The 16,363-nt window shown below is 39.2% G+C and overlaps 1 protein-coding gene across 5 annotated transcripts in view; it reads left to right on the top strand.

The window, feature by feature from the left end:
* The window catches only part of GGNBP2 (gametogenetin binding protein 2), a 45,460-nt gene that overhangs the window by 8,619 nt on the left and 20,478 nt on the right, over window positions 1–16,363 (top strand). For 3 of the 5 annotated variants that reach the window (XM_053567990.1, XM_053567991.1, XM_053567989.1), the window contains exons 3-6: window positions 4,549–4,629; window positions 7,368–7,621; window positions 10,154–10,252; window positions 15,020–15,133. In XM_053567990.1, coding sequence (XP_053423965.1) covers window positions 4,549–4,629; window positions 7,368–7,621; window positions 10,154–10,252; window positions 15,020–15,133 — 548 coding nt within the window. Of the gene's footprint in view, window positions 1–4,548; window positions 4,630–7,367; window positions 7,622–10,153; window positions 10,253–14,527; window positions 14,913–15,019; window positions 15,134–16,363 lie in introns of those variants that run through there. The other 2 variants (XM_053567993.1, XM_053567992.1) reach the window with 1 other exon arrangement.

Below are 16,363 nucleotides of genomic sequence, written 5' to 3'. Positions count from 1 at the left end.
GAGCCACTTGATCCACAGGCGCCGAGCCAGAACTATTAGGTATTTTAATTATTCTATCAGTTTTCTGGACCAGGATTATTATTATTATTTTTTTTTTTGAGACAGTCTCACTTTGTTGCCCCAAGCTGGAGTGCTGTAGCATCATAGCTCATAACAACCTCAAACTCCTTGGCTCAGTCCTCTTGCTTCAGCCTTCCAGCTAGCTGGGACTATAGGCACCTGCCACCACACCTAGCTAATGTTGCTATTTTTTTTAGTAGAGACAGAATGTCTTGCTCAGGCTGAACTCCTGAGCTCAAGCAATCCCTTCTATTCAGTCTTCTAGAGTGCTAGGATTACAGGCATGAGCCACGGCTCCCAGCCAGACCAAGATTTCTAATACAGTTATCATTAAATATTTTCATGAATCTCACTGGACCATGTTAACTATAATAAACACCTGGGCAGTATGAATCATTAGATATTTTGCCCATTTATTTCATTGTCAGGAGATCACTTATAGCATTAAAGTAGACTAGGGTCTTAAGTTTTACTTTGTACCGTTGGTAAAGTTAATGTATGAAAGTACTTAGAACAATGCCTGTGTATACTTGAAGCATACTATCTGTGAAGTTATGTTAACTGTCCTAATTATAACATTTTGGATGTAATTGTTTCCAGGAGACTGGAAACAAGATAATTGGAGTTGGTAAACCTGAAAATTGGATAATTAATCTTTAAAACTGTGAGATATAGACATTTCATCTCTATGTATGAAAGAAGGAACTTCCAGAAGGGTAAAAGCTACTGAGATGGAAACATATCTATGAACATGGTATAATGAATATCAAATGAGAAGCAAGGACCATTATTCCCTGCTAATATATAGTATATGTGCATTTGGGAAAGGTAGGAACACATAAAAAAGACGTCTGTTGTTCCACTCCCTAGAGATAGCCACATCTAATATATTATGTATTTTATTATTTTATAAGATACATTATACACATACAAAAATTTGAATCATATTACTAATGCAGTTTTTGATTCTGTGAAATATAGTGAAGTCCTCTAGATTGTTAAGTTGGTGTTTGCATCAGTGTCCTTCCTCTTAGTATGTCTGTTTACCTACTTCACATGTCTAGTATTCCTCCCTTACCAAATCAAGAAAAGATCTTATTTTTATTGATTATACTTGCCTTAGTTGTTTTCTTTTTCTTCTCCTTTTTTTTTTTATTTTGAGACAAGAGTCTCACTTTGTCGCCTTTGGTAGAGCTTTGTGGCATCATAGCTCACAGCAACCTCAAATTCTTGGGTTCAAGCAATTTTCTTGCCGTAGCTGGGACTACAGGCGCCCGCCACAATGCCCAGCTATTTTTAGAGATGGGGGTCATTTTTATTTTTTTCTTTATTTTTTGAGACAGAGCATCAACCTGTTGCCCTGGGTAGAGTGCCGTGAGCAACCTCCAACTCCTGGGCTCAAGTGATTCTCCTGCCTCCGCCTCCCAAGTAGATGGGACTACAGGCGCCTGCCACAACGCTAGGTTATTTTTTGGTTGCAGCCATCAATTGTTGCTGGATTTGAACCTGCCAGCTTAGTTGTATGTGGCTGGCGCCTTAGCCGCTTGAGCCACAGGCGCCGAGCCTAGAGTCGGGGTCTTGCTCTGGCTCAAGCTGGTCTTGAATCCGTGAGCTCAGGCAGTCCACCTGCCTCAGCCTCCCAAGTGCTAGGATTACCAGGAGTGAGCCACCATGCTCGGCTTTTTTTTTTTTTTTCCTAAGATAGAACCTCACTCAGTTGTCCCAGGCTAGAGTGCCATGGCATTAGCCCAACCCACAGCAGCCTCAAACTCCTGGGTTCAAGGAGTCCTCCTGCCTTAGCCTCCTGGGCAGCTGGGACCGCAGACACCACCACAATGCTCAGCTGATTTTTCTATTTTTAGTAGAGATGGAGTCTGGCTCTTGCTCAGACTGATCTCAAACTCCTGAGCTTAAGGGATCCTCCTGCCTCAGCCTCCCAGAGTGTTAGGCTTATAGGGGTGAGCCACTACACCTGGCCTGCCTTAGTTGTTAATGAGGCTTTATTATTATTAGAACAAGCATGTTTTAAATCTCTCATTTCTTTTTTTTTTTTTTGTAGAGACGGAGTCTCACTTTATGGCCCTCGGTAGAGTGCCATGGCATCACACAGCTCACGGCAACCTCCAACTCCTGGGCTTAAGCGATTCTCCTGCCTCAGCCTCCGAAATCTCTCATTTCTAATGTGGAAAGGAAGAAATGGTCACCTTCTGTAAAGAAGCAGGTCTTTGGTTGGGCGCTATGACTCATGGCTGCAATCCTTGCACTCTGGGAGGCTGAGGCATGTGGATCACCTGAGCTCAGGTGTTCAAGGCCAGCCTGAGCAAGAGTGAGACCCCATCTCTACTAAAAATAGAAAAACAAGCTGATCATTGTGGCAGGTTCCTGTAGTCCCAGCTACTCAGAAGGCTGAGGCAAGAGTATCACTTGAACCCAAGAGTTTGAGGGTGCTATGAGCTAAGACATCACGGCACTCTACTTAGGGCAACAGAGTGAGACTCTGTCTCAAAAAAAAGAAAAGAAAAAGAAATGAAACAGGTCTTTGTGGTACTGGTTGGGGAAGAAGAGAATTTTTTTTTTCTTTTTTTGAGACAGCACCTCTGTTACTCTGGGTAGAGTGCCGCAGCATCATAGCTCACAGCAATCTCAAACTCTTGGGTTATCCTCTTGCCTTATCCTCCCGAGTACCTGAGACTACAGGTATCTGCCATGACACCTGGCTAGCTTTTGTATTTTTAGTAGAGGCAGGGTCTCCTTCTTGCTCAAAGTGATCTTGAACTCCTGAGCTCAAGAGGTCTACCTGCTTTGGCCTCCCAGGATACTAGGGTTATAGTCCTGAGCCACAGTACCCAGCCATTTTTTTTTTTCCTTTTTGAGACAGAGTCTCTATAGCCCTGAGGGTAAGTGCGGCAGCTTCATCACAGCTTGCAGCAACCTCATAGTCCTGGGCTCAAGTGTTCCTCCTTTCTCAGTTTCCCAAGTAGCTGGGTCTACAGGTGCACACCACAATGCCTGGCTAATTTTTCTATTTTTAGTAGGTGTGTGTGTGGGGGGGTCTCACTTTTGATAGGGCTGGTCTTGAATTCCAGAACTCAAAGTGATCTACCAGTCTTAGCCTTCCAGAGTGCTAGGATTGAACTACAGGGGTGAGTCGCTTTGCCTGGCTTTTTTTTTTTTTAATTTCAGAAAAGAAGGATATTTTTAAGACTACATTCAACTATGTAGGGATTATTTTTGCCTCAGATGGATCTTTATCCTGACTTTAGTCTGGGTATGTAGGAGTTTGTGGCCCGAATCATTTGGAAATAGTTTGTCTAAGCATAGTACATGTGTGTTTTTCATTGTTTCGAAGGCTACTGTTTTTTTCCCCTCCATATATATATATATATATATATATTTTTTTTTTTTTTTTTTTTTTGTAGAGACAGACTCTTACTTTATCGCCCTCAGTAGAGTGCCATAGTATCACAACTCACAGCAACCTCCAACTCCTGGGCTTAGGCAATTCTCTTGCCTCAGCTTCCCGAGTAGCTGGGACTACAGGCGCCCACAATAAAGCCTGGCTATTTTTTTGTTGCAGTTTGGCTGGGGCCAGGTTTGAACCTGCCATCCTCCATATATGGGGCCAGCGTCCTACCCACTGAGCCACAGGCACTGGCCTCCCCTCCACATTTTAACATCCCTGCCTCAGTAGGTCATGTAATGGGAATCACATGACAAAGCAGTATGTATGCTAATTACAAATTCCCATTTTGTGGCATTACTGGAATATCCTTCAGCTTCATATCCCTTTCCCTCTAGCAGTGGATTTTGGTAATTAAATAAGTACCCCAATGTGCCCTTTTTTATAATTAATACATACATAAACTATGTGCCAGGTTCTGTTCTAAAATACAGATACGTAGATTTTTAGAAAACAGTTACAAGATTATATTCCATAGTTAAGAGAAATAAAAATATCAGGTTATTTCACTTATTAAATAAAATTATTAACCACTACAATAAGCACATTAAAATATAATTTAATTCTTAAAACCACTCTGTGAGATAGATATTCAAAATTATTTAATCTTATTTTATAAATGAGAAAATTGAGAATCAGAGGTTAAGTCCCTTGGCCAGAGTTAATGACACAGATTATAAGTGGTAGAGTTTCTGTTCTAACTCCTGTCTCCTTGACTTCAGTATTCCTGCTTCTAATGATTATACCATACTAGCTTTAGAAACTTGTATGCTTGGACTTTTTAAAAAGTTTTTTTTGGGGGGGGTTGGGGCAAATCTGGCTTTTAGGGGTCTATTTCTGTTTTAGGAGTTTATAAAATAGGCTATATAAAGTTTTTGAAGGGGGGCGGCGCCTGTGGCTCAAGGAGTAGGGCGCCAGTCCCATATGCCGGAGGTGGCGGGTTCAAACCCAGCCCCGGCCAAAAACAAAAAAAAAAAAAAAAAGTTTTTGAAGGGGATAAAATAATTTATTTCGTCTTTCATTTTAAGATGGTGATGGAGTTTCCTGACAATGTGTTAAATCTCGATGGGCATCAGAATAATGGTGCACAGCTGAAGCAGTTCATTCAGGTAATAGTTTTAAAAGTCTATTTTTAATGGTATATGCATGTTTTAAAGAGTCATTTAGCTGTATTAATGTTGTTTTACTTAGGGTTCCTTAGGTCTTAATATTGCCCTGAAACTGCTTTTTTTTTGAGAGGCAGTATCACTCTGTTGCCCAACCTAGAATGCTGTGGCCTCAGCCTAGCTCAAGGCAACCTCAAACTCCTGAGCTGAAATGATCCTCCTGGCTCAGCCCCCAAATAGCTAGGACTAGAGGCATCTACCACAATGCCCAGCTAATATTTCTATTTTTAGTAGAGATGAGGTCTCACTTTTGCTCAGGCTGTTCTAAAACTCCTGAGCTCCAGCAATCCACCTGTCTTGGCCTCCCAGAGTTCTAGCATTACAGGTGTGAGCAGCCGTGCCTGGCCTGAAATTGCTTTCTTTTTTATTTATTTATTTATTTAACTTTTAATTTTTTATTTTTCTTTGAGACAGAGTTTCACTATGTCTCCCTTCGTAGAGTGCGTGGTGTCATAGCTCATGGCAACCTCAAACTCTTGGGCTTAAGTGATTCTCTTGCCTCAGCCTCCCAAGTAGCTGGGACTACAGGCGCCCCCCACAATGCCTTGCTTTTTTTTTTTTTGTTGCAGTTGTTTAGCTGGCCTGGGCTGGGTTTGAACCCACTACCTTCAGTGTATGTGGCTGGCGCTGTAACCACTGTGCTACGGAAGCTGCCGAGCCACTTTTTTTTTATTATTGCTATAGTAAATATATGTAGTTATGTCATGTCAAAGAGAATTGTTGGTGTTGTGTTAATATTTTACATGTCCATAAAGCCTTCTTTCCCTACTTTTTTTGAAGATAAACTATACAACTTTTCTTTAAGAATTTTTGGTGTTCTGGACGGTGCCCATAGCTCAGGGGGTAGGGTGCTGGCCACACACACGGCTCAGACTAGCTAAAACAACAGTGGCAACTGTCACAAAAAAAAGTAGCTGGGTGTTGTGGCAGGCACCTGTGTAGTCCTAGCTACTTGGGAGGCTGAGGCAAGAGAATCGCTTAAACCCAAGAGTTTGAGGTTGCTGTGAGCTGTGACACCAGGGCTCTCTACCCAGGAGGACAGCTTGAGGCTCTGTCTCAAAGGAAAAAAAAAGAATTTTTGGTTTTCTTCTTTACTAATTGTACTAATTTTTTTGGTCAGGTAAAAAAAAATCCTATATTGTAAACTTTCTGATTTCTATTTAATCCTGAGAAACACGATGCCTTGTATAAGTACACTTAAATACACCGTACAATTGTGCTTTTATCCATGGGGAATTGGTTCTAGCACTTCATGGAAACCAAAATCCTCTGATGCTTAAGTTCCTGATAAAAAATGGTGTAGTATTTTCATGTAACCTATGTATATCCTTCCTTATGCTTTAAAGTGTCTTTAGATTACTTATAATACGTAATGCAATTGTAAATCCTATATAAATAGTTGTTAAATTGTATTGTATAGAGACTAATGACAAAAAAAAGTCTGTGCAAATTTAATACAGATGTAGTCATTCATTTATTTTCCCCCAAATATTTTCAGTTAGTTGGTTGAATCCATAGGCATGGAACCCATGGGTATGGAGGGCTGACTAAAATTAAGATAATGGGGTGGTGTCTGTAGCTCAGTGGGTAGGGCGGCGGCCACATACACTGAGGCTGGTAGGTTTGAGCCCAGGCTGGGCCTGCTGAACAACAATAACAACTGCAACTAAAAAATAGCCGGGCATGTGGTAGGTGCCTGTAGTGCCAGCTACTTGGGAGGCTAAGGCAAGAGAATCACTTAAGCCCAAGAGTTTGAGGTTGCTGTGAGCTGTGACGCCATAGTACTCTACCGAGGGCTACATAATGAGGCTCTGTCTCAAAAAAAAAAAATAAGAAAGAAAGAAATTTAGATAATGGAAGAAAGCTTGTTATTTTACTTCAGTGCTTCAGTTTCTGCTTTCAGAGAAAACTTTGAAAGGTTGTTTGTAAATGTGAGAAAATGCTTATTAGGAATTATCGTACTTTCCCTTACTAAATATGCCAAGGAAAACAATTCTATTTTCCCATCTTGTTTTTGGTAAATCTGGAAGTGTTAATTGTAGTGTAACTATAACTCCATTAAGTAGAAGTTACTAGAGTTCATTTCTCTACATCTGTAGTTTTCAGTCATTTTCTGCCTTGTAACAACTAACAGATAACATTCACATGCATAGTGTTACTCACTGCAGGTTCCTACGTAAGTGATGTAAGCCTTGTTCTTTCCCTCAGTCTATATGATGTCTGTCCATAGCTCTGAGTTGAGAATTGGTTCTCTAAAGGTTCACTATCCTAACTTGACTCTGGTAGCTAAACATAGTGCATTGTTAAAGGTTGAAAAGAAGACATGGTAAAGCTGCGGTGTGTCTGTCTTCTTTTTTTTTGAAGTGCCATTACTAGGCTTACTGTTTATCTAACCAGCCCTAAATTTCTAGATAGAGTTTTTGCTTACCTGGGCAGTACAGCTTAGCTCTGACATCCTAAACAGAATTTTTTATTCCCTAGATTTTAGCAACAAGGGGTTTTGTAGCAACCTCAGTACAGCTTGGATGGAGCTGACTACGTTGCTTTTTGACTAAGTTGCAGATAAGAGATAGCCCTGCTCAGGTTGTATTTACTGCACAAGTCAGGAACCAATGGTAATGAAAGGGTAATTTTGTTTGTTTTTTAAGGACTCTTCATTTTTCTTTCTCTATTTCTCTTAGCGACATAGTATGCTTAAGCAACAGGATCTAGGTATTGCCATGGTGGTGACATCACGTGAAGTCTTGAGTGCACTTTCTCAGCTCGTCCCATGTGTTGGCTGTCGTCGCAGTGTGGAGCGCCTCTTTTCCCAGCTTGTAGAATCTGGAAATCCTGCCCTTGAACCCCTAACAGTAGGGCCCAAGGGAGTCCTATCTGTAACTCGAAGCTGCATGACTGATGCAAAGAAACTTTATACGTTATTTTATGTACATGGGTAAGTATAATCAATTAGGAGAAAATGAGTGTGTTAAATTTTTATTTCTTTTTTTTTTTTGAGTTTGTTAAATTTTTACACAGCTTGGTTGACAGTGGCACCTTTTTTACTAAATTTGGTTAGGACAAAGATTGAGTATTATTCAGCAATTTTATTGAGTAACTTCATTACTCAATTACATTATGACCGAATGTAAAGTTCCTGCTTTCATGTAAGAAGCAGTAAATATATCATTTTTCAGATATAAGTTACAAAGAAAAACCAGTAAGGAGAATGGAGACCAGGCTCGGTGGCTCACGCCTGTAATCCTAGCACTCTGGGAGGCTGAGGAGTGGGGATCTCTTGAACTCACAAGACCAACTCTGAGCAAGAGCGAGACTCCATCTCTAAAAATAACTGGACGTTTTGGTGCCTCTAGTCACAGCTATTTGGGAGACTGAGGCAAGAGAATCACTTGAGCCCAAGAGTTTAAGGTTGCTGTGATAATGCCATTGCACTCAACCCCAGGGCAACCAATTGAAACTATGTGTCAAAACAAAACAGAAAAACAGGAGAATAGAGAATGGGTGGGTAGACTTGACTGTGAAAAGTGATCAGGGAAGGCCTCTCTGATAGAGTGACATTGAATATAAGGAAATGAGTGAGCAAACCCGTAGATACCTAGGGAAAGGCAGAGAAGGAAGGAAAAGCGAGTATAAAGATTTAGAGGTTGGGGTTTTATTGGCAAGTTTGAGGAACAGTAATCAAGGAAGATTACTTGATTACTTGTGGCTGGAGACAGACGAATGAAGGGAACCGTAATAGAAGATGGAGTCAGAAGAGTAATAAAAGGTCCAAGCATGTTGCTCCTTGTAGGTCATCCCTAGGTCTTTTGTTTTTACTCTGCGTGAGGTAAGCAGCTTTGGGAGGGATTCGAACAGGTAAGTGCAGAGACTGTCTTAAAGTTCAGCTTACTTTGACCTCCGTATTGAGAATAAGGCAAAGCAGAGACTAACAGGCTATTTAATGATCCATGGGAGAGATGATGACGAGTTGGACCAAAATGGTGGCCAATGGGGAGGTAGTGAAAAATGGTAGGATCCTAGCTATGTTTTCAGGAATGAGCCAGCAGGATTTTTGGACAGATTACTTGTGAGCAAGGACATTAAGGATGATTATTAGATTTGTGTTCTAAAGAATGGACAAATGGCTTCCACTTACCGAAAGAAGTGAATTTTGTAGAGCTCACTTCTGGGTGTGTTAAGTTTGAGGTACCAGTTGAATAGGTAAGTAGAATTTAGAAAGGTCTGGCTTAGAGTTATAGATTTGTGTCGTACTAGGGAGTATAAATAGGAAAAGAAGAGGTCTGAAGACTAAAGCCTGAGGTTTTCTGATTTAGAGGTGGTGGTAGGAACTTTGAATTTTTACTTTGTCTAAGGAAAGAAGCCTTGGCATGTTTTTGAACAGAGGAATAACATCTGATTTAAGTTTTAAAAGTATCACTTTGGCTGCTGAGAGAAGCCTAGAAGGAAAAAAGGGCAAAGGTTGGCAATAAGGAGACCGTTTGAAATCTGCTATTGCACTTGACTAAGCTAAAGACTGGTGGGTTGGACAAGGCTGATAATAATGGAGGTCATAAGAAGTAATTTGATTCTAGATGCATTTAAAAATTAGAGTTGATGGCTCAGCGCCTGTGGCTCAAGCAGCTAAGGCTCCAGCCACATACACCTGAGCTGGCAGGTTCGTATCCAGCCAGGTCCCACCAAACAATAATGGCTGCAACCAAAAAATAGCCAGGCATTGTGGCGGGCACCTGTAGTCCCATCTACTTGGGAGGCAGAGGCAAGAGAATCTCTTGAGCTCAGGATTTGGAAGGTGCTGTGAGCTGTGATGCCACAGTACTCTACCCAGGGTGACAGCTTGAGGCTCTGTCTCAAAAAAAAAAAAAGAAAAAAAAATTAGAGTTGAGAGGCTTTGCTGATCGGTTGGATGATAGAGTGTGAATAAAAGCAGTACATGTTCTATCTTTGTATAAAAATTCAGTTAATGGTTCTACATCAAGGATATCATTTATTTATATAATGTTTTGGGGGGGTTGTGTGTGAGTTGTGTGTGTTTCTAAGAGATGAGGTCTCTGTTGTTCAGGATGTCTTCAAACTCATGAGCTCAAGTGATCTTCCTGTATCAGCCCCTGCACCTGACATATTTATGTAATGTTTGGCAAGGGAATATGGCTGAGATTCAGGCAGTAGTCAGTTATAAAATACGGATCTACTGCCATATGTGGGGATACAGGGATGAGTGTGAGACTGATGCAGTCTTGGGGAAAGAGCATGTTGAATAGAGCAGGTCTTTTTCAACATTGTGACAGGCTGAGGATGGAGAGAGAAGATAGACTCTTCTGGGTTAGAATTTGATGAGAAATTTTCAAGGTAGGTGATGTGTCCGTAATACTTTAAATATACTTCTCCGTACAAGGCAGTAAGTACAGATTTTTAAATTTGAAAGAAAAATGAACATTACTTAAACCCCGAATGGTTTGTTTTTAATTAGGTCCAAACTAAATGACATGATAGATGCTATTCCAAAAAGTAAGAAGAACAAGAGATGTCAGTTGCACTCCTTAGATACACATAAGCCAAAACCTTTGGGGTAAGTAGAATTGAATACCAAGGTGCTTTGTCATTGTTTAGATTATAAATGTTGTAATATGTAAAAGAAGTATGCTGCTAGTTTTAATTCATTAATTGGTCGTACTCTGTGGTCAAAATAACCAAAATAAATATGTGCCCTCATTCTTTAGAACTTTTTGGATTGAGACTATATAAGGTCTCAGTACAGATTTTTTTTAAATTTTGGATTAATATGAGGGTACATGAGAGATTTCATTTTTTTTAAGTTTTTTTCCTTATATTAAATATTTTTTGGAAGGAGGTTGAGATCTTTGTGGAAATTTATGTACCTAATAAGTTTTCAAAGTACTGATTCATTCTTTGACCTGTATAATAGTCATAATGTATAAATTATTTTTCTTACTTTCTTGTCTCTAGGTCTCCCTAATAATTTATCAAGGGATTAAAAAAAAAGGTCATGAACATTATGGTACAATATGTAGTTATGTAACTAATTTGTAGTTTTCTTCTTGGTTAGATGCTACAATGTCCAAGGCTGCTTTTTTCCCATCTCCCAGCACAGTGCCACAGTTGTACCCTACAAAATTGCTTGAGGTGGGGATGGTAGGGAGAAGCCATGGAATTTGAAGGGCGTTTCTAAGAAGTCACTTCTGTTTTGTAGAGAATGGGATATACTGCTGACTTAATTTTAAGAGTTAATTTTTGAATATCTCATTAATGTCATTGGTAGTAGTATTGTATAGACATTTTCCTCCCTGATACAAAGACCTGGATAATATTTTTTCTTTATAGCAAATATATTTACACTGCTCCAAGTGGTGCAATAATCTGTTAAGGTTTTTTTTTTTCTATATTGAGGGACAGAACATAGCTTTAAATTTTTATTATGAAAACTGTACTATACAAGGAAGGACTATATACAAAGACCAGCCTCTCCCATGTATTTTCACTCAGCTTCAGCAGTTACCAAAACTTGCCACATTTGTTCATTTATCTACGTTTTTCTTTGCTGAAGTATTTTAAAGCAAGTCCAAGGCTTCATGTTATTCTCTTACATACTTCCCACATGCATCTAAATACTGTATATGGACATTTTCTTTCTTAACTACAGTGCCTTTATAATGCCTAACAATTAACTATAACAATCTAATACCCAGTTCATATTCAGATTACTTCTATTGCCTCTAACAGTTTTTTTTTTTAATTAAATCATAGCTGTGTACATTAATGCAATCATGGGGGGTTTTGTTTTGTTTTTTTGTTTGTTTTTTGAGACAGAGTCTCACTATGAGGCCCTGGGTAGAGATCTGCTGTGGTGTCACAGCTCACAGCAACCTCAAACTCTTGGGCTTAAGCAGTTCTCTTGCCTCAGCCTCCCAAGTAGCTGGGACTATAGGCACCCACCACAACGCCCAGCTATTTTTTGGTTGCAGTTGTCATTGTTGTTTGGCAGGCCTGGGCTGGATTCGAACCCGCCAGCTCTGATGTATGTGGCTGGCACCCTAGCTTCTGAGCCACAAGCGCTGAGCCCTCTAACAGTTTTTTTTGACATTGGTTTGTATGAATTAGGAGACAGACAAAAACCACACATTACATGATACCTAAATGTGGGAGGTGGGCGGCGCCTGTGGCTCAAAGGAGTAGGTGCCGGCCCCATATGCCAGAGGAGGTGGGTTCAAACCCAGCCCCGGCCAAAAACTGAAAATAAATATATATATGTGGGAGTACTGTGCACATAGTAAAGCTCTACACACTTGGGTGGCGCCTGTGCTCAGTGGGTAGGGCGCCGGCCCCATATACTGAGGGTGGCGGGTTCAAACCCAGCCGTGGCCAAACTGCCACAAAAAAATAGCCGGGCGTTGTGGCGGGCGCCTGTAATCCCAGCTGCTCGGGAGGCTCAGGCAAGAGAATTGCCTAAGCCCAGGAGTTGGAGGTTGCTGTGAGCTGTGTGATGCCACGACATTCTACTGAGGGTGATAAAGTGAGACTCTGTCTCTACAAAAAAAAAAAAAAAAAGCTCTACACACTTTAAGTAGTTTCCTAAGGATAATTTTTTTACATGCTTGATTTATCAATATCTTTAGAGAATTCCCAACTATAAATGCAGAATTCAGTCTGATTATCACATTAGAAAATGACCTATTAGCTGAAGGCACAGAGTAATGTGGTATAGTAAAAAGCCTGCCTTCTGGTTCTTTTTGTCTCATTATGCATATTTTTCATTGAGGAACTAAAAAGCATCAGGCATCCTGACATCTTACACATCTGTGCTCATTTCTGCCTTCTTTCAAAGACCTGTTCTACTACTACTTTGGCTTAGGATTTCTTCTCTTTTATTTTCAGTGACTTTGCTTCATCAGTTATCTACTTTTAGTATTATAAATTGACATACAGCTATGTTTTCCTGTCTTTCAGCTTAGAAACAAAAAACAAACTTCCACAGACTTCACATCCCCCTCTACCTATAGTCCCACTACATGGGATGTCAGATGTTTTAGAAGGCTGTATTCTGAGTATGGAATTAGTATGAATGGACTTAGTTGATCTTGAGCAGTGTCCCTTGATTGATATAGCTTCAGTTATTCCTGCATGCTGTGTGCATAGCAGGCCAAGACTTCCCGCATCCACCCACCTTGGACGGCCGCCATCACTGTAGGCTTCTGTGACTTTCCATTTTATGTATTTCCACTATTTCCCCCACTTTTTTTTTTTATTTAGACTTTTTCCAGAGAAAGTATAATACAGTTGATTGCTGATCCAGGTCAACCTTTCTGAGAGTGTTCTCATATTCATACAAGTAAACCCAGGTTATTTTTTCTCTGGGTGTAAGTTTGAGATTTGAATGAAAAGTCTAGGCTAGCGTTTTAGGCCTTATTTTAGAGAATGGTATTTAAGCTCACCTAGGGAAGGAGTAGAGTAAAAGAAAGTAATGCATGGAAATTTAATTTAATGGTGGGAAAGAAGCCAGCAAAGAAACTCAGGAGAATGGCCCAATAGGTAGGAGGAAACTGAGGTAAAAGTTTTTCAAAGGAAGTCTGGTCAGCTGTGTTGAATGCTGCCAAGTTAGTGATGACCCAAAACTGAGCACTGGATTTAGCAACACTGAGATAACTGGTAATCTTGATGTGCAGAGCTAGTAGTTGAGTGGAAACAGAATCCAGGTAACAGTGGATAGAGAAGTGAATGCAATGTAAGCATATTGTGGATTAAACTGTGAATGGAAAGTATGGGAACAGAAAAAGGAAATAGGCGATTTTTTCAGAATACTTGATCTTGAGAATAAAATGAAGGTGTGAGGTCAGGAGATTATAGGTAAAATCCTAATTTCAACTGTAGAATTTTTTTTGCAGAGCTCTTTTTTAGAATAATGCTTTCACGTTCTGACAATATAATAATTATTCCCCAGCTTTGATGTTTTTTTATGAACCTTTTCCTCAATTATGATAACTTGAGTTTGAGAGAAAAAGAAGAAATATGGGAGTTGAGAATAGAAGAATGTAATATGGAAGGTAGAGCAGGAGTTGAGGTTTTTATTGTCAAAACAAAGGGGAGCAAATCCTTGGTCTGAGCCATTGTGAGGGGGGAGTATGCAGCTGAATTGTATGTATTCTTTTATTTGGGGCAGAGGGTTGAGAAGTACGTGTTTAGCTATATGGAGTAGGTTAAGTAAAGAGTCAGAGATTTTTCCATCTCAAGCATCCAAGGTATAATGAATTCCTAGGACTGTAGTGAGACCTGCAGAAGAACAGGCAGGAGCCAGTTCAGAATCGTGAAAAATCAAGAAGACTATCATTGAATGGAATGTAGACACACATTTCGCTTGGAATGCACATCTGCAACAAAGCAAAATGCATGACCAGCGCCATTGAAACCTGTGGGGGAGGGAGAGTCTGGGAAGTTTTTAGTAAGTTTTTAAAAAATTATTTGTATAGTACTTATTAATTTAGATTGTGTAAAGTGTTCTACTTAGTGTTTTCTTATTTTAGTAAATGTAAAAATGTATTTATTATAATTAAATTAATCTTTGACTTTCCTAGTTACTTGTAAATATGAAGGTAGATAAAAGTTTTGTTGCTATGGACTAGCTATAAAAAGGAATGATTTTTTTTAAAAAAAAATCACTTAATGATTATATTAAGTAGATCAAAACTTACTGGAATTTTTAATTTGTGAAAGAAGGATTCGTGTATTATAGATTAAAATACTAGTTTATAGTATTTTTCAGTCCTTTAATTTTAGAACATTCCAAGTATATTTGCTGATAAAATGTTTAGTATATTAACCATTTGCTATCTTGATAACTGTTAATGATGTTAAATTGTATCAGATAAATTTGATAGTCAAGCAGAAGTTTGTATATAAAGATGTGAGCACATGTTTAAGTAACATTTTAATGTGATTAAAATGAGTACGTAACCATTATATATAGATTTATAAACTTATCCTACTAATATCTTAATTATTAAAAAATTTGTGATTTTAATTTAGACTGTAGAAGTTATGACTTCAGATTATCTCAGTGTCACTAAGCTTTGTACTATACTGTACTACAGTGAAGGGAGCAGTAGCAGTGTCAGTTCAGAGAAGTTAAGTACAGATAAGAGAAGTAGTGAAGACCACAGGAAGGACAGCAAGTGTAGGATCATTTTCCATTATGGACCTTTCCAGGGAACAGCCAGGTAAAATCAAGCAATCCTTTACTCTGCCTTTTTTTTTTTTTTTTTTTTTAATGTTCTACCTTTATGTATTTATTCCTCCTTTTCACTACTATTTGTTCTTTCTACAGAGGTTGTTGGATGGATGTATGGGAACTAATGTCCCAGGAATGCAGGGATGAAGTAGTTTTAATTGACTCTAGTTGTCTTTTAGAAACACTAGAAACGTATCTGCGAAAACACAGGTGAGTCTAATGGTCATTACGGTTTAGTGTGAAAGGTGCCTTAGCTGTTAGTCACTTAGAGTGACCTATCACTGACCTTCTTGGCATTATAGTACTCTAGCTTTCCTGTTAATACGTAGTACCAGGTACTAGGCAGAGCTTAATGTCAAGGCAGGCTGTACCTTTGTGAGGTGACTCTCATTATTAGCCTGGTGTGGAGCCAGCATCTCCTTTTTTGTAATTTTTACTTCTTGGTTCCAGACCAGCTTTTCTTTTCTTTTTTTTTTTGAGACAGAGTTTCACTTTGTCACCCTTGGTAGAGTGCTGTGGTGTCATAGCTCACAGCAACCTCAAACTCTTGGACTCAAGCAATTCTCTTACCTCAGCCTCCACAGTAGCTAGGACTGCAGGCGCCCACCACAAGGCTTGGCTATTTTTAGAGACAGGGTTTTGCTCTTGCTCAGGCAATCCACCCACCTAGGCCTCCCAGAGTGGTAGGATTACAGGCATGAGCCACCGCGCCTGGCCTATGATGGCATTTTGAAAATTGCCGATTAATTACAATTAATTTAGTGATTTTTCATTTACTAACATTTTTAAGTATTTCTTCTTTAACTGTTTGTCAAGACCTAAAAATGGTGTTGGAATATGTGTGCTTCATAACTGTAAAAGTAACTTCAGATTTTTCTTTTTAGAATACTACTATTACAAAGGGATTTTCTAAGTGTCATTAACATTTGGAAATTCACACGGGGGGAGAGAGTGCAGTAGGAAAGGAAACTGGTAAGGGAGCCATCTAGAGATGATGTTCTGGGGGGAGCTGCGTTTATAGTTGTCACGTTTGGTTTGTGGTGGTATGTTTTTTGTTCTAGGAACAGATACACACTATTACTTTGGAGGTACTTCTAAAAATCATAGGTGAATGATAAAAACCTAGTGTTACCAAGATTGATGTTTGTTTTATGTGGTAGGAAGGTAATGACTTAACCTACTTACAGAGGTTTTAAGTGTTTTTGTTTTTTCAGTTATAAACTTTATTTGCCTTTTTGGTTGCATTGTATCCAAAACTGTAGAGAATATATTAATCACTTGCAGTTTTGAGGGGACTGTACAGACATAAAACATAAGTATTTCCTTATTAAATATTAATTGGTCCACTTAAGAGATGGCTTTTTGGGGTGATAAATTACTAGTTTTCAGAGCTAATATTTTGCCATTTATCATAATGGTTGTAGATATTTCCTGTGTTTG

This window comes from Nycticebus coucang, chromosome 18 (genome assembly GCF_027406575.1).
Source record: "Nycticebus coucang isolate mNycCou1 chromosome 18, mNycCou1.pri, whole genome shotgun sequence".
Lineage (NCBI taxonomy): Eukaryota > Metazoa > Chordata > Mammalia > Primates > Lorisidae > Nycticebus > Nycticebus coucang.
This window is presented reverse-complemented; position numbering and strand designations above follow the sequence as displayed.